The 26597-nt window shown below is 39.0% G+C and overlaps 1 protein-coding gene across 5 annotated transcripts in view; it reads left to right on the forward strand.

Moving 5' to 3' along the window:
- The window catches only part of LOC146325091 (dedicator of cytokinesis protein 3-like), an 80225-nt gene that overhangs the window by 12022 nt on the left and 41606 nt on the right, over window positions 1-26597 (forward strand). For all 5 annotated transcript variants that reach the window (XM_084720890.1, XM_084720891.1, XM_084720892.1 and 2 more), the window contains exons 2-13: window positions 530-613; window positions 1837-1877; window positions 5178-5233; window positions 11990-12086; window positions 14921-15069; window positions 18735-18819; window positions 20620-20661; window positions 22456-22610; window positions 22796-22877; window positions 22964-23024; window positions 23464-23611; window positions 25298-25386. In XM_084720890.1, coding sequence (XP_084577016.1) covers window positions 530-613; window positions 1837-1877; window positions 5178-5233; window positions 11990-12086; window positions 14921-15069; window positions 18735-18819; window positions 20620-20661; window positions 22456-22610; window positions 22796-22877; window positions 22964-23024; window positions 23464-23611; window positions 25298-25386 — 1089 coding nt within the window. The remainder of the gene's footprint in view (window positions 1-529; window positions 614-1836; window positions 1878-5177; window positions 5234-11989; window positions 12087-14920; window positions 15070-18734; window positions 18820-20619; window positions 20662-22455; window positions 22611-22795; window positions 22878-22963; window positions 23025-23463; window positions 23612-25297; window positions 25387-26597) is intronic.

Here is a 26597-nt window from a genome sequence, read left to right on the forward strand (position 1 = left end):
CGCCCTAATTTCTACATTCGTGGTCAAAGACTGGATGATGTTGCAAAAGAGAGTAGCAAAGAAGATTTATGCTAATACTGACTCATGATAAAGCAGCATTTAGCCATACTACTTAGCAGTTTGTGTGGGCTCTATTTTGGGATACAGTTCAATTAACTTAACACTGCACAAAAATCAGGCCGCTTAAGAATTAATTGCCTATTAAAATGACTACCCACTTCAGGGTGGGAGCTTGTTTACAGTTTTCTAAGCAGTGGTTCCTGTGTGACACTGTGTTTAGATGTTTGCATTAAACAGCTTATTAAAAGCAGTGCTGCAACCCCAAAACACAGCCGCGTGGAGACACAGCAGTGGAGGGGATGCGCCTTTGTTTAATCAGAGGTCACAAAGATGAAACCAAGCATAGATTTTCATCCGCAGTGTAATTTCCCTTGGCAGTCAGCACTAAAACTACTGTATAAGGTCAAATTATTTTTCAGCACTGTTGTCTCATGAGTTTTTTTTTTTTTTTCTCTCTTTTTCTGCACAGTGATCTGCAACTTCCGGTCACCAATATGTCAGGCCCTGGTCCTGGAGATTGGGGAGACTGTACAGATTCTGGAGAAGAGTGAAGGTAAAAGCGATCAGATATTGATAAACATTAAGTGTGCCAGCAGTTACGTTAGCCGGGGGTTCCGTTAGCTAGCAGTGGACGCCGCTGTTGGGTGGTGGTCAGTGTCTCTTCAGTATTTTATCCAGGAGTTTGAGGATTTTAGCTGCTTGGGTGGAATTTATAACCTACAGCCATAGTCTCTTTAGACTGAGTGTTTAAATTGACCTACTTTTAGACCAAATAAATAATTCTGTATTTCTCCACCAGAACTTTATTCCTCGCAGCATGAAGAGGGTTTTGAAACAGCATTTAGACCTTAACATTGAGAAATAAAACTTGAACACTAGAGACGATGCTTTCTAATTCCAGCACTCTTTGATAAATGCCAGTACCAACACCAATTCTAACATACTGAGCTAATTTTATGTAACATTTGTTATAACATAATTAGATTAACTTTGTCAGGACAGCCAGTGGTGTCTATAGAGCAAATAAGGTTATTTGTATTCATGATACTGGTCCCATGATGCAGTCTGGCTAACTGCTAGCTAATGGAATCACGGCTAACGTAACTGCTGCTACAATCTCTTTACTATTTGTATCACTGACTATGAGTATTCACTGCATTATTTAAAACAGTATTTTTTTGCTTTTGATTGTTAAGAAGAATCATGTAATCATTTTATGCAACATTTGTTGTAATGTGATTACATTACCTTTTTTTCAGTACAGGCAGTGGTGTCCTGTGTTGTAACTTAGCTAACCAATTTAAGATTACCTATTTACAACTACAAAGTACTCACAGCATTTAAAACAGCATTTTTGTTTACTATTATGTTGCCAGTAAATTAACTGATGTTATAGTATTCATGAAGTCATTATACTCTCCCATTGGTTAGCTGGGCTAGTCAAATCTAACAGTTTATCAGTTTAATAAGTAGTTATGGTATGTGAAAACGACATGGTTTACTATTAAACAGGCAAACAGGGCTAAACTAAATATATTTTAAAAGTATGTTACCTATTTTAATAAAAGATAAAATGTGATATAACATTTAAGTTGACATTTAAAGTGCAAGTTGATTTGAAGAAAAAAGAAAACAGCAAAAGAAGTGCACCTTCAACTTTTTGCATCATGTTAAAAAGTACCCCAGTGAAGTGGTGTAATGGCACACCTTTATTCTATATATGTGGTTCATTGTGAGGTAGTGGGGTTTTCTGATGTATACTTTACTTTCTTTCAGGTTGGTACAGAGGCTTTTCCACCAAGAAGCCTTCTATCAAGGTAATTATAACAGCATACATTTACTGTTTTTACATTGTGTTGATTTCTGCGGGGTACATACAGTACTCTGCATTTAGATTAATCGGGAGTGAATAAAACACATCTAGATTTATATGTGAGGCACTAAGCAAAAACTATTTGTATTGTAAATAAACCCTCTGCCGTATTTATAAATGTGTATGTGCACATTAATAATACAGCATTTATCAAAGACTGCTGCCTGAATAAATTGTTGGACATCCAGTATTAAATAAAAGGTTAACTAAGACGTAACAAGACTCAAACAAGTGCAAGATTACTAAAACATCTGTAAAACCGGTCGCCTTGTAACAGAGAATAGTCTCCACATGAACATTTTATCAAAGACCAGTGCATTTTTGTGAATGATAATGTGATGTGAGAGATGTGCATCCCAGAAATAACTTTGTCTAGACAACAAAGACCTTAATGACTGATTAACTTATTGAATAGCGCTTTGATTTGATAAAAATAGAAATCTCCTGACCTGTATTTCCAGAGGTGCTTTCATAAAGACATTGTTTTAACCCAGATCTTACTTCATAGTACAAAGGCATTAAATCTAGTGACGCCTTCAAGATGTTATTTACAAATGCTGAAAAAACCTATACAGATAATATAATAACAATAAAGGAAAAAAAAAAATGTGCATCATATGTCTATAATGCACACTTTTGTCTGAACTGAACTGGGAAAAGGGGTGTTTGAGTAAACTGCTCCCTCGGTGTGGAATCAGTAGCAAAATTATGTAAATCTCAGGCTCACTGGATGCTTTTAAAGTTATTCTAAATGACTTGGAAACAGATACATCTGGGTGTCGATGTTTTGAATTCACCATATTCACACATCCTTTCACACTCAGGGTGGGGAAGCTCAAATGCTATAATCGAAAGGAGAATGACGTCCTGCAGTGATCTAGGTTGTGAGTCATATAAACATGAAATCTGACTTCAGATTGATTATCAACTTAAAAGATAATGGATAGTGAAAATCTGGAGTGACATTGGGCCATATTTCAAGCTAAAACAACATATTTGATAATCCATCAGCTACCGTTTTCAAGCATTCAACCACTTCCTAGCTAACGTTAATATTTGACAGTGTTAGCTACATGTTGTCAGTAATTGAATGCTAACATTAGCTGTTATCCTTTTGAAAACAGCGTTTGAGCTTCCCACCCTCACTGCCATGTGAATATGATGAATTTGAAGAATGTTTTGATATCTTATACTTATGTAATATGTTTGTTTTTTTTAATGTTGTTTTATGTTTCTAATAATGTTATTTGTGTTGCTGTCTGACCTGGCCAGGCCACTCTTGAAAAAGAGATATTTAATCTTAACAAGTCTAATCCTAGTTACAAAAAAATTGTTAAATAAATTTAAAAAATGAAATAAAAAATCTTTTCAAATTGTAACACGGCACATTAGAGATTTTCAGAGGACCACAGAGCCACTACTCGGAGTATATGTTGTATCATACATGCTAACCTTGAGACCTAAACAGTAGGGAGGAGTTAAAAACCAAAGCAATGGGTCTGAGGGTCCTCCCCTGAAAAAAGTTTTAGACTTTGTTTCCTGCATTTTGGCAATTGTTAAAGAATAAAAATAACAAAATAATTAGTAATTGAAGGTGACTTATAACTGACAATTATTGGCTAGAAAACACAATAGACCGTGCTGCTCTAATTATGCCACTCTTGCGCACATATCCTTTAAAACTTTATGGGAAACTTTGTGAACAAATTGTCAGAAATCAAGAGAAATGTGGGAGAACTGTGACCCCTGGAGAAAACCGGGTCAGCTCAATGAAAAACAGGAGTCTCCTGGGAAAGTTGAGAGTTTTGGCAATTATGTGCTACATTAGTACTGCGCAGTTCTCTCTCCTGTGCAGAATGTTTCGAAAATCCACATTTCTTTTACTTAAAGCCAGCAGATGGTGCAATTAGTAACCTGGAAACCAGTCATTATACCAAAACAGCCTATGAAAAAAATAAAATGCCAGTTTAGTCATAGCTCTAAAGTTTTCTGCAGTGGCTTTGCAGGACGGATGCAGCACACACTTGTGGTGTTGTATCTTTGATCGAGGCAGAGAGAACGTTAACGTGGAAGGTACGGCAGAGCGATTGCATGCAAATCTCTCAGCACTCAGTTCAGAGTCTGTTCATGCAGCATCATTATGATAAATCCTCTGCACAATCCTCAGTAAGAAGAGAGCATGGCTGCAGAACGCAGAATAATACAACCCCGTCACTGCTGACAGAGATCAATACTCTGCACTGCAGTAAGTGGATATTATATATGACTGACACATCTGCTTCCCATAGGATTGACTTTTCAGTAAGTGTTGTTTATGACTGACTCTATCATTGATAAAGTGTAGCAGCACTGGATAATCGTTAATCAAAGTTGGAGAACAAGGTTGTAAAGTTTGCACATGCATAGTACAAACAGTAGAATCACCAGAAATACAAACGCATATTTATTATTAGAAACACGAGAGCAGCAGCAGGTTTGCTTTTTCGTGTGTCCACTCCGCTTTAAGCTAAAATGTCAGGAGCTGAAGTGTTATGTGATGCTGCTGGGATGTTTTAAAGAAAGCACAAAAGCTGTCCAGTCCTGGTAAATGTAGGTGTTAGTGGCTACATGCTGTCCTTCTCTACTCTCATCAGTTATTTACAGTTCTTACTAACACCCCTCCATTTTGTTATGTACTCCGCTGCCCACATTCATTCGCCCCCATACTCTCTCTCTCTCTCTTTCTGTGTGCTGAGAGAATTAGTTGTGCTCACTGTGGCCAATTCTTCACATCTGGCAGATTAGAATAAGAAAGATGAACTGCAAGGGTGGCAGTTGGCACCACTCAGTCTCTCGTGCCCTTCCCCTGCTAAGCCAAGCCACAATAGGGCTCCTGCACGTTGCTCTGCCTCCCGTTTCTGTCGTGTGTGTGTATGTGTATGTGTATGTGTGTGCAAGCAGCAGGGGTTTCACGTCTTTTTTTAAATTTTTCTTTGCATGGGAGAAAATGTTAGCACACAGCAAAGCAGGAATTGTCAAAAAAAACATGTAATAAAGGAAATGTGATGTTTCATTTCCTTCAACATATAATGTGTCGCCAGCAGAATCGTTAAATCTCCTTTTGTGACAATTGTAGCACTCAACACAGTTTAGGTTATTCCATCTAATAACACAGAACTGTACAGTTTGGTTTCGTGTTGCAGGAGAATTAAGACCATAATCCTGTCACAGTCAGTAACGTCTCTGCTCCCTCCTCTGTCCACAGGGTATTTTCCCAGTCAGCTATGTCCACTTGAAGAAATCCACAGTGACCAACAGAGGGTAAGTTGGAGGATAAAGTGTTGGAGCTTGTGCTGCATCATAATTAAGGATGCAATTATCCAACTTGTTTAAAATCTTTATTTTGAACTTGTAGAACATGTATGTATCCTGCCTGGATGCATCAGATTTAATCTGATAGCCCTACAGACCCTGTACTTTGTCACAGTCTGGGGTTTTACAATGAGTATGATGTGAGTATGATGTCAGGTGTACCCCAACACTACTGTCTTTTACAATTTGACTGAAAACAGTCCTTGGTAGCTGTGCCTTTTTTGTGCTATTTTATTTCATTTTCATTCTTATTTCCTTTAACTAACAGGTTTTTATATTTTTATTAAACAACTATTTGTTTTAACTATTATTTTATTTTATTTCGTGGTTTTGCTGGTTGGTTACTGGTCTTATTTTATTTTTATTATTTATATTTTATTTTATTTTATTTTATTTTGTATCCCATTTGGTTTGTAACGTATGTGTTATTTCTGCATCTGTTTTAATTGTGTTTGTTTTACACTATTTACATAGTTCTCATGGCTGCACCTTTCATGGCTCACACTAGGTGCAGCACACTGTGCATTTATCTGGAATGAAATGTGCTATATAAAGTTTTGCTTACCTGCTATTATCAATATATGGATCCTGAATTTACAGTATGACTGAGATGAGAAGTACCTTATCTCCAAATAAAGACAAGAAAACATGACTGAGCCAGGAGGAGAGATTGCATTCTCTTAAAGTAGATATAAAATCTCTTAAAAATATCCCTTTTTGCTATAACCACACAGAACATTAAAAGTCAGCTGGGTATCATATGTGATCCTTTTTTCTCTCTCAATACTGATTAATTCTGACTAATCATCTCAGAGTATTGTGCCAATCTGATAACAGTGAACTTTTCCCCCCAAATTTAATATCTGCATCTCTCATTGGAATCACGGTGACGGCATTTCTGTGTCATATCTGAGTCTGCAGGCCACTGTGACTGCATGAACGTAACTGATAGCAGAAACACTGAATTTTATAATTTCACAAATTCTTACTATAAGTTAGAACTGATCTGGTTATTTCACATAAGAGATTTCTGCATTTATGTTTCCATTCTGTTGTTGTTATTCTCTCTGGTTTGAAGTGGGTGGGGCATCACTGCGTATAGGTGATGTCATGTGTTTCCATGCACCAACCAGAATCCAGCAACATTTGAATCACAATATGATGACAGTTTGTTGGGTATTTTGTTTATATGACCTGAGTGTCAGTCAAATCTGATCAAACCCCACAGTGAGAAAATTTAATGTTGTGAAGAGATACAACACCCAGTCAGATCAGAATTGGCACCAAGACTTATCCAGCGTCAGTATCCGATTGGTGTATCCCTAATTATGCTAACAGCAAAGTTTCACAAATGTGTAGCGGGGGTCCACAAATATTTGAAAATGGTTTGGCTCGGGGATGAGGGGTGTATCAGTAATTTAAAAGTAACCTCAGGAGAAAGGAAAAGAAACTGAGGCAAATGTACCAACAAAGATGTAACACTGGCATTACATTAGTCAAATGAAGGACTGTGCTAGCACTACATGCAATCTAGCCACCACAGTGTAGACTGCACACATGCAGACTGGCCCACTGGTCCTGTTTTGCTTTGCTCTCCCTGCTTTTCAACTCCAGGCCTGATCACTGATTGGACACACCTGCTGCCAATCATCCACTGCTGCAGCTGCTGCTAACCTCAGCCGTTCATGTATTAAGTAATGTTAGAAAGATCTCTATATTGAGCTCCAGTAACAAATACTCTAATATATTGTTTGTTTTTAGATTTACAGTCTCTGTTACATAAAGAACACACTGTGTTAGTCCAACACTGTCTATCATACAAACCTTTAAGAGAACACAGCATGGCTCATTTACAAAGTCTAAATATAAATATGTGAAAAGACTTAAGACTGTATTGGCTGAAGAGTTTGGGGTGGGCAATTTGGCAATATCCCTTTAATATGTCTGACTGTATTAGGCTACTCTAGGCGCAGTGTTACACACCACTGAACTGGTCTTCCTAATGCCAAAGTTGGATTTCCAGGATTTGCATCAGTGTGTTGCAGTACTTTAATTTGTCATGTTTTTAATTCAGCCAAAAAACAGAAAAAGAGGAAAAAAAGTCTTCAGTCTTCAGCCATCAGTTATAATCTATGAATACTTTCTATTGTATTACCTTTTTACTAATACTGATGTATATACAGCGTGCATATTGCCAAGTGTTTTGGGTGTTAACCCAAAATAAAATGAATACATTAAATGCATTTCCTACCAGTAGATGCTGGAGGTTGATAAGAAAAAGAACATACTTTATAGAATTTGATTTTTTTCATTCCTTTGTTAATTATTTTACACATAAATAGGCTTGTATGCACATACAGTTTGTGTTAGAGGTGGTAGAGCGATAGATGCTGCGCAGAAACAGATGCCCCGAGCAGTTAGGGGTGCAGAGCCTTGCTCAAGAGCACCTTGACAGCACCAGGAGGTGAACTGGCACCTCGCCAGTTACCAATTGAAGTCCAGCTCGGACTTGAGCCGACTACCTTCCTTACGCGCTGAGCTTCTGCCACCCCATAAGCCATGCTCGCTGTTTTAAAAAGATGTTATGGATCCTCCTGAGTGGATCAAACTTACAGTAGTGATGATGACTGCACCTCACGCTTGGAATGACACAAAAAATCCAGTTCCACAGCTTACCCCTCCCTTTGTCAAGTTAACTGTTACTATAAACAATAAAAACTCTTTGTATGTATATAATACAATATTGCAAGTATACATAAGGTAATAAAAGGTTTTATCCATATTGCCCACAACTACAACCAGAGTTAACAGTAACACTGGACTGAAAGAACAACTTGTATATATATAGGACACATTACATCATCTGTGTAAATGTGTTTATTATGAAGTAGACACGCATAGAGTAAAAAAAAAAGCCAGTTAAATTTATTGCAGCACATAGCAGTTTATGTAGGAGGGGATTGCAGCTCAAAATACTGAAGACCTATTGTATACAACATCAGCAGTGGTTTCTCCCTGCAGATCCAGACCTTTATTGAGACATACTGCAGGATGATATGAGCAATGACGATAAAAAACAATTCTGTTTGTTTTTTACTGGTCTCATCACAGAGGCAGTGTGATACAGATTCTGATCAATGTCAGGGCATGACGATTTGTGATGATCTAATCTTCAAGACAATTACCATCAGACAGCTGCTGACTTGCGTGCGCACACACAAACACTCTTCTCTCTTTCATACTCACACACACACACACACACACATACAAACAGCGGTCATCTTCAGTTCCCGTCACAATAGCCGGTCATGGCTGTAGAGGCCAGAATAAAGGCGAAGACAAAAACAGGCAGCAGAGCTCTTTATCAGCCTGGACTCATGGATGTTAAATCTGCAGGCTGGGATCTGTGGCTCACTGTGGACGTACTGGGAGTTATGGAGCTGTTATATCACCACCCTCCAGTTGAGCCACCACATAGCAAGAGGACTCTCAAACAATTAAAAGTGCAGAGTTGGAAATTGCCGTTATTATACTTCCTTGCTCCAGGAGTTGCACTTTGGGAAATCTGCTTTGCTGTCTCATGGAGTTAATGAGGTGACACACCTACTGCATATCTGTAGTTCTCCCAAAGCAACTCGGCCACAGACGATCACCCTGTCTCACTCTGCGATGGATGGAGATGCTTCCCTCGTTGTAAAAACTATGATACAGTATTAAAGATAAGTTTTTGCAGATAGGGCAGGGCTTAGTGAGCACAGTGCAGAGAGTCACAGGAGATCTAACCTTTGGTTTAATGTTTCTCTACGAGTGTGGTCACACAGGAAGGATGTGTGCTGTGGTTTTAACTGGAGTGCTCCACCTACGTTCCTAAGCGGAGCCTCAGAAAATCTCATTACTCTTCATGATATTACCTCTTTGTCATTTCATAGCTGTTCGTTAAAGGTAGAATCAGTAGAATTTGTCCAAACTGTTCTTAAATCTGCCAGAAAGATAGTTGCTCATTGAGTCTTATTCCCAGGACGTCAAATACAGATGTGTTGCGTTGCCAAAGAACCCCAAGTGCAGTGAAACAATGAGGAAAAAAAAGACAATACAGGCAGAGGGCAGGGTCTGCAGATACAGACACAACCACACACTTATAGTCGGTGATAAGTAATGATTGAAAAAGATTAGGTCTGTATGAGTCTATACCTTGTTTTGTAGGAAAATGTTGCATATTATGCCTTTAAAAATGCTTTATGGCAGTGGCATACTACCTTACTTTTGCTAATTACTCAAAAGTAATTTGTTGCATTACTTATTGTGTTACTATCATGACTTTGAAACAACTCAAAAACCTCCACACTCATATTTTATACCTCCTGTAACATATGTAGAAATCTGAAATGAGTTGTTGTCGTTTGGAGGTATTTAATTGAACTTTAACTGTTAGCTTAGTGTTTGGCTGGGTGACTAACTATCCTACTGTGTTCTGATCAGCTTGTATTTGTTGCCTTGATGCCTTGTGATTGCAAGAAAGGCTCAATGGGTCTATTTTAACCCAAACCATGACCTTCTTAGACCAGACCTAGTAGTTTTCTTTGCTAAACCTGCGCAAAAACACCAAAAGTGGTGCAGCCAATCAGCATCCTAGGAGGGATTACTGGCAGCTACAGGCGTGGTTTTAGGTGTGATGATGTCAAGAAGCATCCATGGAAGTGATTTGTCTTGAGCAAACAGTGGTGGCTCTTGAAGAGTTTAGCGTAGATACTGCGATCAGTTACATCAGAACTTGAGTGTATTTCTTCACTGAAAGAAGAGCAAAAAACAGCTTTGAAGGCTTTTCTCAGTGGAAAAGATGTTTTCACTCCTCTCCTGATCGGTTTCAGCGAGAATTTGATGTAATTGGTTAAAGTTAGCCTGTGTTAGACATGATAGATGATTCATCCAGTCACATGCCAATTGTTTTCTCAAAGTGCCTGCCCTTTTCCAAACAGTCTCTAAGGACATCTTCCCAGATGGTTCTGTGACAAACCATCTGGCATGTCAGGTTAATGGACCCCAGTCTCCTGGCTGAAATTCCTGTGTTTGACCCATTTTTCCACCACATCCTCCTTTCTAATTTTTCCCCAACTGCCAACATCTATACACGTGCTTGCAGCACAGTCTGGTGGGACTTGTTTTTGTAGCTAACACCAGGCAACAAATGCTGGACAATCAAGACGCCGTAGTAGCCAATCACAGCACAGTGGGGTGGGATTAGGTGGAACAGTCATAGGGAAAAAGAAAACACAATCCCCACACTTCCAGTCCCTGCACAAAGGTTGCACGTAGATAGATGCTACACATTTGTGTTAAATTTCCAGGCACAGTGGGGGTCACGATTTCTGTTGACCTGTGCTTGGGGAGAAAATGCTACATCCAGTAATTATCACATACTTGGCATTTCTCTCACCTACTTTAAAGACCGATTAACACCCAACAAAAAACAAAAAACAACAATCTGTCAGGTGTCAACAGGAGCACATGGAGCATGGATGCAGCACATTTTTTCCCAGGTACAGGTCAACAGAGAATGTGACCCCACTGTGTAAATTTGACACAAATATGCAGCATCTAAATATTGTCATGTACTTCACCTTCCTTTCACCCGTGACTGAACAGCAGTAATAGCAACCACTTATGAAAGGTAGAATTCATGCAACCCCGAACCCCTACAGTCACACTTTATGATCATCACAGAATATGTTGCAACACAGTCTGTCAACCCAAGCTTTACTTGGATTAGTAACATTAGTGTAATTACTAGTATTTAGGGGTGGATTTTGTTTAATAAATTATTAATTAATTATTACCAATACCGGTACCCCTAAAGTCATTCAAAGACCAATTGGTTACTTCTTTTAATTCCTTTTGTTAAGTTCCTTTTGTTAGCACGCTCAAATGCCAACTGATTTCACCATCACAGACTGTATGTAGCTGCTAACTGTAGCTGCAGTAGTGGGTCAATCAGACGTTGCATTAAATAAGAACGCTTGCTGTGATTGGCTGCAAGCAGAACCATATAAATAGTGATTTTTCCCTACATCTGGGTAAAAAAAGGATTGGATGCAAGTATCTTTGGCCTGGGGAAGTTTCTGGGTTATTTCAGTTGATACCTTAGCACTGAATGCAGAAACGTAACCCTACAACTACTACTACTACTGCTACTACTACTACTACTACTACTACTGCTGCTGCTACTACTGCTACTACTCTTCTTATTAATGAAATCTGCTCAAAATTAATTGTCCAGGTGACAACAAAAACAGCACCTGGGACAGAAAGATAAGGTGTCTGGGACAGTTCTGGGCCATTAGAGACACTTATCATTACAAAAACATCAGATCAAATCTCCAAATTGGCTTTATTTGGATAAACTGACCACATACTAGGAATCAAAAATTACTTTCTCATTCACATTCAGTGTTATTAAAGGTTGCTTTATTATAATATTTCTTATCTCTTATGTGATATCTAATGTGAAGTGTATGAAAGTGTCTAAATAATAACTGCACTGTTAAAATTTGGTTTTAATCTTTAGGACAGTTGAAAGTAGAATTTAGGACAGTCGTGGGACACTGAGGAAAAAAGTTCATTTCGAGCCCTGTGCTCAATGCTGATATTTGTGTGTGTTTTCTTCTCTGCACTCATATTCATGTACTGTACATGTTTTTCTTCCTTTAGGCTGTGCGAGACGGTGGTGCCACTGGAGGACCCCATTATCACAGAGACCACCTCCACACTGCAGGAATGGGGTGTCTTGTGGAAGCAGCTCTATGTGGTCAGTAGCACTGTACATCTCATTCATATCAAAACAAAACACTAGGCTATAAATGTGAGGCTGGATCGAAGATTTCCAGGGGAGTTGGAAGAAAAACAGCTTTTGCAAAAGGAAATTGCATCCATCGTTGTTTCTTTTGAATCCTCCTGAGGGGGCTTTCCAGTATGTTTTTCCTCCTTGCGCCTAATTCAACACCTGGTATAACTAGGTCTTCCAGTGAGAGTAGTGAATAGCCTGAGATACAGCTCAAGCATACAGTGACAGCTCCTTTAGATATTTCCCCATAGCATGTCGTTCTGACTGTCACCCTACATTTTCATATACTATCTATGTAGGAGCAGAGATGGTGGTCGGACACAGATAATGGCCTACAGACCTGTCGTATGCGATTTCATGCTGTGTCATTCAGGCATTGATTGATCTTGGCCTGCCTCTCATAGTCTCCGCATCATCTTAAGATCCGGCACTTCTTACCACCTTCAGTCAGCCTTCACTTGCCGGGCGAAAGTGATTACTGGAAACCTAAAGCATCCTTAATCCTGCTGCATGTCGAGGGGGCAGGCAGAAGTGGTTGGTAGGGTTTTGAGTTTGGAGCTGAGTGGATACGTTGCGGAGCTGGCAGCGAGTTTTTACATAACCTCTCACTGAGGACTGCTCATGCTCTGAGCAACTAAGGAGCCCGAGGCATTGGTGTGGTGATGTAACTTCCTCTGAAGCTCGACTAATGTGAAGCGCTGATTTAACAGTGCTCGTTTTGGTGCTCACCCCCTGTGTGATATGGGCCATGTTGCCACAGTTGCATCCATAATAATAAGATGTAGCACTGGCTGGATGTTGATGCATTTCACCTTATTGTTGCCAATTACAATTCATGGTGTTACTGCAGGGAGCAATGGCCTAAGCATAACTGTGTATCTCTTATAATGTACGTAATTAGCCCTGTAGAATAGATGTCTAAAAGGGCTCATCAACCCTGACAAAAATCTTTGTTTTTCAGCAGCCACCAGCCTTTGAGAACATGCAGTGTTTATCCTCATTAAATTTACATGGACATTGTGGCGGCGCTTAATCTTTGCATTTATGTAAACAAACCTGGGTGGTAATGTGGACTTGTCATGCCATTAGGGAGAGCAGAAAACGCCTGAATTAAAAGTGTTGTCCTTGGTCTGTGAGAAATGCTGATGAAATTCATTACTATGAGGAGGTCAAAGCAGACTTGCAAAGGAAATTTATTTTTCTGTTTCATTAACAGAACCAGTGGGCTTTAAATTTCAGCAGCAACAAATGAGAGGTTAGAGTGTGGTTAGAAGGTGATTTATATCTTAATCATACTTTAACTGAATGTAAAATAAATCACCAGATTCTGATATCTACAGAGCATCTGACAGGCTGAAGAGAGAGAGAAAAAAAATCTAATGTATATATTGAGGCCACATCTAATCACATGGAGTGCTCAACATGCTATTACAATAATCCAATACAATTTGTTCCCACTTTTTGACCACAGCTAATTCAACAACATCATTAGCTATCCCCAGTAGAGTTTGCACAATATCAGAATTTTAAATTTCGGTACAATAATAGTTGAAAAAAAGAAAGAAATACTTGTTACCTCTTTCTATACTGTGTCAAAAAGCAAAAAAAGCTAATAGGCACACAAAAATAAGATAATTTATTTTCTTTTTTTAAATTAGTAACATGCACACAGTGCTGGTACAGAAAAAACAGGACAATAAAGGCAGAACTGAACTGAGGTCTTGCATCAGCACTTAGATGTTTTTTTTTAATAGCTTTAGAACTTTTCATACTTCAATTCATAGATATTGTATTGTTTTAAGCATCAAAGTATTGAAGTATTGATAGTTTTGACAGACTTATCACCTAAATAAAAGAGAGCACCGTGCAAGCTGTTTATGTGTGTTATCAAAACTTAGGCTAAAACATTCTGTGACTCTTAGCCATTGAACACGCAGGCTATCAACAAGCAGTTTACCCACCATGTTTAATGAGGCATCTGTATCTTCTGCCCACAAATTATCCAAAAATGTGGAAACAAATTATATCCTGTGCGCATGCAATAGCATTTCAAGCATTTCTGAGTTTTGTTTTTAAGGTACATATTTACTGTTGAGTTTGTTTTTTCAACTGTCTTTTATGTTTTTGTTGTTGCGTTTTATGTATTGTAATGATGTGGTGTGTGGTATTGTTTATGCTACATACTTGTCCCTACAAATAAACCAGGGCCGATATTATTGTCCTTATTTTGGCCTATCATAGCTTTATAAGTCTATATTGGTATCAGCATATATGTTGTCTGATATGCGCCAATTTAAAAACATTTTTTAACAGAACACAATGCAGATTCTTTTTATTTGTTAGCTTTATAGGCAGGATTTTGTGTGTTTCTGGTCTTTTTTCTTAATTCAAGCTTAATATATGCATCTATTTTGCTCTATTTTTTGCTAAAGTTATTTATATTTCTCAAAAATACTAGTGAAGGCTTACAGTTTCAGTCTCCTGATGTCATTTTGGTCAATAAAGTTTATTGTTATACTGTAAAATATCCTGCCTCCACTGTACATCTTTGTCACAAGTGTATATTTATGTTTTTCTCTCTATGGCCACTCCGCGGCTCTGCAGATATCAGAGAAGCTGCATGTTGTTTTGCTCAGTGTTCAGCTTTGTAGTTATGGTGCTTTACTACAGAATAAAAAAAACACTGTTAAATCAGGTAAATTGTGGGAGATTTTCAGTAATAGTCTTTAACCCACATAAATTCTGCAGTAGGAGGAGATCACATTTCCTAACTAAGTCTTTTTCGGCTGCTTCCATAGAAACACAAAGTGGATCTGTTCCATAAGCTGCGCCATGTGATGAATGAGCTCATCGACCTGCGTCGGCAGCTGATCCAGGGTCATCTCGCCCAGGACCAGACTCGTGAGATCAAGCGGCACATCACCGTACGGCTCGACTGGGGCAATGAGTGAGTTCCTCTCGCACTGAGAGCTTTGTATCAAAAGAGTGGGCATGCTCAATGGCAGATATTTGTTTCTAACTGTTGGCTACCGAAGAACACCATATTTCTTTGGCACCGGAGCGATCTGCAACGCTGGATGAGTGGGTGCGTAACAGCATCCTCTATGATGTAATTTCATGGTCATTTAGCAGATGAGTGAATCTCAAGCGGCTTAAAGTCAATGCACATCCCCCTGGAGGAACTGTAAAGCCATAGTCTTACTGTTGCCAGTTTCAAACTCCATCCAACTGAGCGGTGACAGGCATCCATAACACAGATAAAGATGTGAGGGCTCCAGCTCAGCTAAGGAAGGGCTTTATGTGGAGGGGCCATCTGTCAGTTTAATGTCAGATTCACTGCACACATTAAAGTCCACAGATATTCACTTTGAACTACATCGCTGGATTGATTATATGATATGTGTTAGAGTAAAACACACTCAGAGGTGGAGGCTGAGATTCACTGTATTTTACCCCCCGCGTGCTGGGGTCAGTGCGCTGTAGTGCACACTGACCTGAGAGCTGTCGTGATTTAATTTCATGGTCAAAAGATCACAGCAGCGGCGATGATACTCTGTGATTCGAGGATGCACAATTGTGTTTAAGTGAAGGGTCACAGTATGACATACAACACAGCATGAGCCAGAGGTGTAAGTCAACAAAGTGCATTCACTTCAGTACTGTACTTTACCCCATTCTGACACAACACAGGATCCCAAACTTTCCAAAGATGCCAAGAATATTTTAGTTTTTGGAAAAAACATGATAATACACAAGACTAATCTGAAATTGTTTGTTGGGGCCATGAAAAACTGACTTCTCTGTTTGAATATGTCATTCATTGTCATTAATACACCAAACTGTACATGAAAATCCTGCTTGAACCAAACTGATATAGAAACTGACACTTGTGTGTTTCCATTTTTGTTACATGATGTTTTTACTTTACTACATTTCTGAGGGAAATGTTGAACGTACAGTATTTTAACCAATTAAATTCATCTGACAGCTAATTGTTTTGAAAATCAAGAGTTCAGCAACAAAAATATCTGATATTTCATGATGAATTGCTGAACATGTAATACTTTGGACTTACACTAATTATGATAATCATAATAATAAGATAAGCACTCATCATGCAGAAGGGCCTGTTTAAGACTGATATATTATGTAATACTCAAAGTGATATATTAGAGTGATCTATTATACACATTACATCACTAATTATTGCAATAACTCATAAATGAAATAAGCAGTCATGATCACAATCATGTTATTTGATCCCGTAGACACTCAACAGTTGAGCATAGGTAGCCTAAAATTGCTGTTTGATAAAACAACAAATACACTGGAAATGTCTTTCCAAAGGTATTTATTAGTTTCTGAATCTGGGAAAAACAGGGAAACAATAAAATGCTCCTAAACTACTGTATCCGCAAAATATCTCCTCAACTAGATCACACAATTTTATTCTTTTCTATGTGATCCTGTTTTGATCACTAATATTGTTTGCTTCCATTAACTGAGTCTCCCTTGAAACTCTTTGGAGCCCCTCTGGGGAGGCCCCACCTCCCACTTTGAAAACCTCTGCAGTACACTCATTGATGGGTCTCTTTAATACAAACCCATGTCGAGTGGTTAAGAACTCTTCAAACCCTTAAATCCTCATTCTACTACAAGATCACATTCTTTCCAAAGAGGCCAGAAATGTTGTATGGAGCTGTTGGAATGACATAATGCACACAAATAATGAAAAACTGTCCACTGGAGACATGAAAGAGACATTAAACTGCGGCTGGACGTTCTGGACCAAACTGATACAGAAGACAGTTTATATGAACATAACTTTTAAGTGGTTTAAGTGCAGACACTTTTCTTGTTTATTTCAATTTTTGTTCCATTATATTTTTACTCCACTACCTCTCTGAGGAAAATGTTTTTATATTGTCGATATTTTACCCCAGGACAGAGGTCTTCAAAGTGGGAGGTAGGCCTCTTTGATATAGAATAGCCTGTGGTTTGGTTAAAGAGGGAATTTTACTGTTTTTCCCAGAGTCAGAAATAAATGTCTTTCAATAGACCTTTTTTTAATGTATTTAGTATAGTCTAGAGTTATGTATTTTGGCTCAGTGAGTGTCTATGGACTTAAATAAAATGATCATGATCCGAAGCAAGTAAAGTAAGCAGGTGCCTTTTTCCAAGCTTCGTCTGAGAGGAGGCCCACAGTCTCAGCCTTTGAACCCCACCCTGGTACCACCTGACAGCTTAATAGTTAAGTTAAAACTGACGAACACTAATAATGATCATGTAAATAAAAAGAAAAGCACTAATCATTCAAAATGGCACGTTATATGACTGATTATTGAAATGATGCGGAAATTAAATAAGCAATATTCCAGTGTTGTAGCTGGTCACGGTGGAGCTATATATAACAGCCTTAAATACTGTTGGGTAGTTACTCAATCAACCAATAAAATAATACAATAATATTACACAATAATAATACACAATAATACAATATTACACCAATAATAATACACAATTCATGATGTCTGAAAAAGCAATCCGGTATTTTTATTTATTTTTTGTAATCTTAAAGAAAAAGTTCGACATTTTGGGAAACACGCCACCGTTAAATACCACCGTTTCTTGGCCCTGAGCAGTTGCCAGGCAACCAGCGGAGACTCTAGGAAGTCACTGTGCTTAGCCAAGAGATAGTCTGGCACATCACCGCCCCCAGTAAATTGAGTAAAACAGCAAAGTGTCTTCTTTACACTTAGATTTTTTGTCACAGATTACATAATCAAGATATAACATGTTAATTATTGAGCTTTAGAGGTGCTGCGAGGCTGATTTCTCTACTGTCAGACAGATCCAGGCTAGATGTTTCCTACTGTCTCCAGTCTATTTGCTAGGCTAAGCTAAGCTAACCAGCTGTAGCTTCATATTAACCATAAAGACATGTGAGTCATATCAATTTTCTCATTTAATCCTCTGCCAGAAATATTTTCCAAAATGTTAAACTATTCCTTTAATATGCAAGCTAGTAACTACAAGTGTCAGATAGATGTAGTGGAGTAAAGAAACAATATTTCCCCCTTAAATTTAAATGTATAAGTTAGCATAACGGAGCATGTAACAGAATTATTACAACTATTATGCAAGTACGGTATTTTAGTAAATGTACAAAGGCATGTTTACAGAGGGATGTTTGAGGATCATATATACATATATATTACAAAGTTCATAGAGACATATTTGTGCTTTCCTTATTATCTTTAAATCAGAATCAGTGTTTGTTGCCAAGTAGGTTTTCACATGCAAGGAATTTGCCTTGCTGATTTGTTGCACAACAATAAATATAGTATGTGGAAAAGTATAAAAAAATAAAAAGCAAGACAATAAAATATATTTAGAAAATGACAAAAATATGTACAATATGTTGTAAATAAAATAGCTGTACAGATTTTGTGCAGGAAAGTATTTTTTTTAATATATTAAAAACTATCTTGCAGTGAAAAAGAACAGAGATTTGATGTGTAGAGCTCCATATTGATATACTGATTCCTTTCTTCACTGGTGTTTTTTTTTTTTGTCTACTTTGTTTTACACCTCTTATCCCTCTTTCACCAGGCACCTTGGCTTAGACCTCGTTCCCAGGAAAGAGTTTGAAATGGTGGATCCAGACCAGATCAGCATATCGGAGCTATACAAACTGGTACGTTGGTTGGGATTATTCTCGAACCAGTGGATGCTCTACAAATGCAGCCCATGAATTATTAATCACGATGAATTAATGATGTAAATGTATACTCTTTGAAGGATAAAAATGCAATTAAATACTTACTCTGCAGCATGCACATACTACTATAACTGTTGCAATGACTCAAATGATGCTATTTTTACACATTCAGAGCTTTTCTTCCTCGGCGTGAACCTTTGTTTTCATCGCACAGCCTGGTTTTACATATAAAGAACGTGTTGTTGTATGTGTAGGGATGTGTGAATGTACCGATTATCAAATCATCCATAAGAAGGTGACTCACGAGGGAGAGAGAGAGAGAGAGCACGATTCAGCTGTTGGAGCAGCCTCATGTGACCTGTTCTTTATGCTTATCTTACCGCCATATTGAGTGTGTCCCTTTTCCTTACATGCACGTGACTCTCGCAGGTGTGATTGCCAGCAAGCAACGCAGACATAATGCAGAGTGACAGGCCCAGGTGAGGCTGCGCTCTGAAAAATAAAGACACTAACTAGAACCTTTTAAAACGGTTCAACCCGTTCAGAACCCTTCGCTCTTACAGAGAGAGAGAGCCCACCGTAAAGGGTTATGCCTAGAACCATCTGTTCTGCCCTGCCTTTTTATATTCAAAGGGTCTTATCCAGAACCCATGCAAGGAGTTCTACAGAGAACTCTTCCAAGGGTTATATCTAGAACCTACCCAGGGGGTTCTACTGAGAACCCATTTATGTTATGGTACAAAGAACCAAGGATGAAAGAGTTTTTTTGAAAGAGACCCTTCCAAAAACGGTTCTTTGGATGAACAGGGTTCTCAATGGAGTCAACCCTTGACAAACCCTTTCATCAAAAAAGGGGTTCTACAGAAGCAAATGTTTTTTGGTAGAACCTCAGTCCTTCAGGAAGAACCCTTTGGAACCCTTATTTCTAAAAGTGTATAGAAAAATGCATACACATGAATTTTTTATTGTTGTTGTTTTTTTTAAATAAATTACATATTTTAGTCTCGGTTGCCTTAAACCACCAACCAGACTGCATAGGGACATATTTCCATAAATAAATAATGCCTCAAATGTATTTTAGTGATATGGGATGATACACACACACACACACACACACACACAGAAAGAGGAGACTTACTGAAGCAAATCCAATTTTAGAAATATGCGATTACGGCACAGATGTTATGAAATCTACTGCTGGAGACTGTTATCTAGGAGGGAGATCCTTTCTGGTCAGTAGCTGGAGCTCCATATGCTGATCAAAACACTCTCCAACTGCCCCGCAGCCTCCCATTATCCCATTGCCATGTTTCTCAGCTTTGCACACAGAATGTTTGTGCACTAAACGCTCCGTCCAGAAACAACAGCGTAGCTCTTCCTTGCCAAAAAGCCTCCTGACTCTGTCGATGAAAGTGAAGCTTGTTTTTGGCAGGGCACAAGGCCTTGGCACCTCTTCAGGTAGGGGAGTAGAGGAGTTCTTTTAGGCTGCCGAGCAGAGAGGTGTGTGTGGGCGATGCTGGCTTTGTCCTCTCCTCTCCCACACGCTCACGTTTTGCCTCATGTGGGCTTCTATTAGCGCTGCAGGAGAAGTAGTATAGCCACTCTCTGCGATGCACGTAGGTGAAATTTTTGTCAGATTTGAAGCATCGACCGAGGCATTGCTCAGGTTGTGTGTCTGAAGCTGCTATAAGGTAAATAAGTTCAATGCTGTGTGGGAAGAGTAAAGAATGGACCGACTCATCTGACATCTTTCCTTTGAACTTCACTCTTTTTTAGCATGTATCCAGCAGACACTGTGGTCAGCAAAGCACAAACCAGGTATAGTCTTTTCAAAGCTGTTTGTTTACCAAATCATCAGATCCTTTCATCCTGTGCCAGTCTCTTCTTTAACTCTCATTTCATGTTTCTTTTCTAAACACTCTGCACCAAATGAGTGTCCTGAAGTCCAGGCACGCTGGCTCTGACACTATGGCTCTTTTCATTTGGTTTACTGTAATTCTGGTTGCACAAAATATCCCAGAATCCGGAGATGGTTTTGCCTGGATATTCCACGTTAAAACCCATATATATGATGAAATCCATGTTCCGATCACAGCATTGTAAATGTAACCAATTTGACACCACCAGAATATGGAATTAAGATATTTTTCCAACATGACTGGTGCCGTATTTTGAATGGCACACACACTCCAGAGAATGATGATATGCTGTAGTTTCGGTCATATTCTAGTCCACACATTTTAATGTATGCATGAGGGCATATTTGGATATTTTATTTAATGCGTATGCAACCTTAGATGTATCTGGACATTGTATTCTATATGTGGTTGATATGTTTTACATCATATACTAAGCATATCAAAAAACCTGAAGATGTGCTCCTGATATGACCCAGACTCCTGCAAGAATTAAAAAAAAACGTATCTCCAGATTCTGGAGTATTTTCCGCAGTTGCACTTCTACTGAGGAGCTTGTAGGGTTAAAAGCCCTTGATATAAAAGTTAAATTACATGGTGTCATGATCATGCTCCATAAGAGCCTCACACCAACGCTGCCAGAGTGGGCTGATTCCCACTGGGACCACATATGCCCCAAGATGTCTGTACAAATGGTACTGTAGGGCACTTTAGATAGTTGTGGCCCCTGAATCTCATTTATGTGGAAACACCATTTTCAAGACTTGTTGCATTTTGACTCCATTAAAGGAGGCAATATTTTAAATATGTAATTTCTGTTTTTTCATCTAGACCCTTGTACACATCCTGTTAAGGTTAAATTGAGGTCATACTTACTGGGAAAAGGCCTTAAACGAAAAGTTTATAGTTTTTTGTTGACATTTTGAGTACGATTCTTGTGTTAGATGAGAACACCAGAAGTAACCACCAGTTTGGCTTAGCACAAAGAGTGGGAAACTAGTGTAACAGGCTGGCTGGCTCTCTTTGAATGTAGCAAAATACTGTATGCCTTCAGGCCAAATGAGCCTCCTGTATAACCAAAACACATCATTTGTATGCTACTGTACAGTTACTAAACAAGTATAACGTTAAAGGGATGGTTCGGATTATTTTGAGTTTCTTATCAATTACTAAGCTAAGCAATGTACTGCTGTGGACAGGGTCAGGAACAATGGATATTTTAGCCACTTAAAAAAAGTCCACCTAAAAACAAAAATCCATGTCAGTTTAAGATTACTCTAAATTTATAATATTTTTGCTCTAGCTTGCTGTCAGACAGGCTTTTCCAACAGGAAGCTAGATGTAATCACTGTTGTCATACATTAAATAAATGCAGACGTTCTCATCCCACGAATGCTCCCTCCATGCAGCCTTTAACAACAACTACAGACCCACCAGAGCTGCAGTTTCCCATCATTCATTCATTCATTTCTTTATTTAGATCGCAACATACATGTCTACTCAGTTTACTGTGAATTGCATGCACTTGTGACAGGAAGAAATACGGTGCAGAGCATATATCGATGAATTATTCACCCTCTACTGTACCCACATTGATCTGCTAAACAAGCTAATGTATATACAGAGTGGCAGGTACTTGGCCTGGCTCGCAGTGAGGACCCGTCTTGTTAGCGGTCACTTTCTCCTTCGTTCCCAGGGTGATAGCACGAGACAGCGCCATGGTGACGGTTGCCGTGTCCCCGTGTCGCACCACCTCTTCATCAATCTGAAGAGCTTTACTTACAACAGCATCAGCGAGGATGCGGACGTCTTCTTCTCTCTGTACGACACTCGCGAGGCAAAACAGATCAGGTACGCGGAGGAATCTCTGTGAACATAGAAGAGCCCTGAATGATCCTACACTGAATACTGTATGCATGCAGGGCCAGAGAGACAACCACACACACACACACACACACACTGTCTCCGTCCAGCAGATTGACTGAGGCTTTCTGGCCGACAGACACTCTGAAACTGTGATCTGGCTTCTTTTGCAGCGAGAAGTTCATGGTGAAACTGAACAAAAATGGCGGACCAAAGAATCCTGAGAAAGTTGATCGTCTGTGTGCTCTCTTCACGGTAACACTTTTTCTAGACATAAATACAAACGTTCTATATTTAAACTCTTTTAGGAGTCTAACACGTTTCATCCCATTTCTCTGCAGGACCTAAGCAGTAAAGACTTGAAGAGAGACCTGTACATTGTTGCACATGTCGTAAGAACTGGTAAATAAAGTACATTGTTCAAAAATGTCTTCTTATGGAAGCTCATTTCCACCAATAAAAGCAAAAATTACCCATGTTAAGTCATAATTATGAGATAAAAAATAATTCTGAGATTAAAAAAACTAATTTTTATCTTAAAGTTAGGACTTTTTAGCCCATAATTTTGACTTTATCTCATAATTATGAATATTTATCTCATAATTATGACTTTAACTCACAATTAAGACTTTTTATCCCAAACTTTTGACCTTATCTCATAATTGTGACTTTTTATCTCATAATTATGACTTTTTATCTCATAATCATGATTTACCCTGGGTATGTTTCTTTTCTTTTACTGGTGGAGATGGGCTTCCATATCTTTTTCATGTCTTTTGACAGGAACCTCTGGTGAATCAGCGTTGCTTCTTAGCATGTCCCTCTCCTGTTTTGTTTGCAGGCCGTATGCTGCTGAACGACTCAAAGAAAGGCCCACCTCATGTGCAGTACAGACGACCTTATGGCTGCGCTGTTCTTGCCATGAGTGATGTTTTCCACACCATCACAGACCTCAAAGAGGAGAAGGACTTTGTGCTCAAGGTTTATACGTGAGTATACTTGAAGCTCTTCTTCTTCTTCTTCTTGGTTATGAACACAGAAGCGCAAAAAAAAAAAAATGCATTTTGGTTAGTGCGTTACAGTGGATGTCAGTCAGCACACCCCCAGTTTGGAGAAGCAGAGAGGAGCATGAGCATGGAAGTTACACAATGTCCTGCTGTGAACAGGGTCAGCAACAAAAGGCATTTCAGCCACTTAAAAAAGGCTCACTTAAAAATCTATATTAGTTTAAGTGTACACTATATTTTCGGCGCTTTACTTTGCTTTCCTCAGACAGCCTTTAAAACCACAAGACAAATATTCATAACTGAAATCAGTCATTTTACCTTGCAGAATACAAGAGTTGCTGAACCACTGCTGCCTCGATCTGTGAGTTTGTTTGAGTTTTTGTGTGACCGCAGTAGATCTGAACAGCCTTTTAAAAATACAGAAGTTGCAAAATAACTCAAACAAACTTAACAGATCGAGGCAACAATAGACCAGCAACTCCTGTCTTCTGTGAGGTAAAATTATTAATTTTGCATATGGAGTTTGGTTGGTTTGGAGAGATTGATATTTGGCTTATATAACAAATGTTTCCTGTACAAATAGGCTGCCTAATGGCAAAGTAAAGCAGTAAAAATACTCTAATAATAGTATACACAAACTGATACATACATACTCATGCAACATCACATCAGATAATCTGAATTATCCCTTTAAAGTGGCTTCTGGCTTCTGGACTTTATGAAACAGAGTTAAAGAGTCTATTCAGTGAGGCGGGAACGTGTGAATGTTCTGCAAATGTCTTGCATGACAACCTAGTGCTTCACTGTTGATGCCTGGTGTGTTTTGACCAGAATGATAATGAAGTGTCCTCTGGAAAATCAATAGCAGCTCACCCCGGGCCTGAGATAGGGCACTTGGCGTGTTGTGAATCTGGCTGGTTCTGTTAGGCTTCGCCAAAGAGAGCCACTCCTGTATGCCGGCCAACCCAGCGAAGGAGGAGAGGAAGGGGAGACAGAGAAAAGGGAGAAGGGAATAGACCTAGAGAGATGACACTTAGATAATTGAGCAAAGTTAGAGGACAAAGAAGAATAACACCAAGCTCAGCGTTTTTTCTTGTCACACAACAGCTTGAATGTCTCCTTGCATCTCCTCTGTCCTCCTCAGCGTCTGCTCGGGGTCAGAGGTCATTCATGCTTCGCCATCCCGTTGTGTGACATGTTTCTTTTGTAGTATTTTCAGGATAACTAAACAGCTCAGTGTGAAATAAAGATTTCCAGAATAGAAAGCTGTCGTTTTTATTGGATTTCTCTGCCGAGGCGAAGAGCTCTTCCCTTTAAAAAGCAAGCAGTGATTCAGTGCTGAGCTGCCTCCAAACTGTCGGCTCCTATAACGCTCCAGTCTGTGCATTTCCCCATGCCATCCCAGGGGCCTACGGGCCCACAGTAATGAAAAAGGCTGGTAGAGAGCTGGCTGTCAGGTTTGCTTAGTGAGCTGTGCATTTGGGCTAATGTGCTGCTTGATAGCACCTCCCCCTGCTGCTACCTTTTCTCCAGGAGGAAATCGTCTCTGGGACACATGCTGTTCATGTAGTCCCCATGCGCGCAGTCCCCAATCCCTCCATCTGGACCCACTAATGGGTGCGTTGTTAACAGCCCTCCCCAACTGTCTCTCTCTCTCTCTCCCCCCAGATGTAACAACGAGAACGAGTGGTACCAGGTACACGAGAACATCATCCGCAAGTCCAACACCAAGTACTCAGCTCCCAGCACCAACTATGGTAAATATGTTGTTTCCACAGACCTGTTAAGCTCTCCACTGTTACATACACACCTTTTCCACTCTTATGGTTAGAATTTAAAGGGATTATTTTGTTAATGTTATAATCCACTGCAGATCACAGTCAGTAAGCAGGTAGGGGGTCCAGGTCTCGTTCAAGGACAGTTGCCAACAGTATGTTGGCTTAAGAGGAGGCTATGCAAGCATGATGTTTGAGTATCAGAACCAACAGTTTTGGTTGTATTTTGCAGAGATTTTGAGATCTCTGTCTCTGCCCTAGTACGATTGAGATTAATGGAATTTCATTTGCTCAAAAAACAACAACAACAAAAATCAACAGCAACAGCGTAATGGCGAAAATGCTGTAAACAGCTTTTATAGACTATTTCTTTGAAAGAAAGTGTTCAAATGTATTTATTAAGATAAACCTCTTAAGATGTACCATCTTGTTTTCAAAGAGTTCCCAACATATGTCACAATCACATGGTAGAAAAACATGGTAGTTCCAAGGAAAACTGTGTCCAGCAAGGTCACTCTATTATTCTGAGAAAACAGGACATTGTTTCTCAAAAGATATGCTGCTACTGACATAAAATAAAAGATCATTCTTCATTTTTTTATTTTTTTTATTTTATAATTTATTCTCAGCACTAAAAGCAAGTAAGCATGACTGCCAAAATATCTAACTGTTACTTTAATTCCTTTCATTGGATGAGCCTAAAACACATTTTCTTGTATTTTATCCATAAATGGTTTTAAAATTAAAGTTGTAGTACACTGTGCCCTGATATTTATCAATTTAAATTAGATTTACTCCACATTACTGCAGATATTACTGTATATTCTCCCCCTCTAACTGCTACTATGATAATAATCACCTGGGGGGAGAAAACACGCTGTAATGCAGGTCACTTTGTGTCTTTGCTGTGTGGAATTTTCAAAATGGCGTCACTGTAAGCGTGAACTCGCCTCAATCACTATTTTTTGTCTTTCTATGAGCTTCTCACAGTTTGATATATGACTCATGCCTCACAAAAATCTGTCACTAGGTTTTGTTTGTACCCATATTTTTGCTTCTTGCTTCTTTACGTAATTCCACAACATGGTTTTTTCTTCCCTCCCCCTGTTCTCCCTGCCTCTGATCACGTCTCTCCATCCACTCCTCTGTCTGTCTTCTCCTCCCCCACATTCTGACTAATGTCCTTTAAATAC

The sequence above is a fragment of the Lutjanus erythropterus genome, chromosome 6 (assembly GCF_056507025.1).
Source record: "Lutjanus erythropterus isolate fLutEry1 chromosome 6, fLutEry1.hap2, whole genome shotgun sequence".
Lineage (NCBI taxonomy): Eukaryota > Metazoa > Chordata > Actinopteri > Lutjaniformes > Lutjanidae > Lutjanus > Lutjanus erythropterus.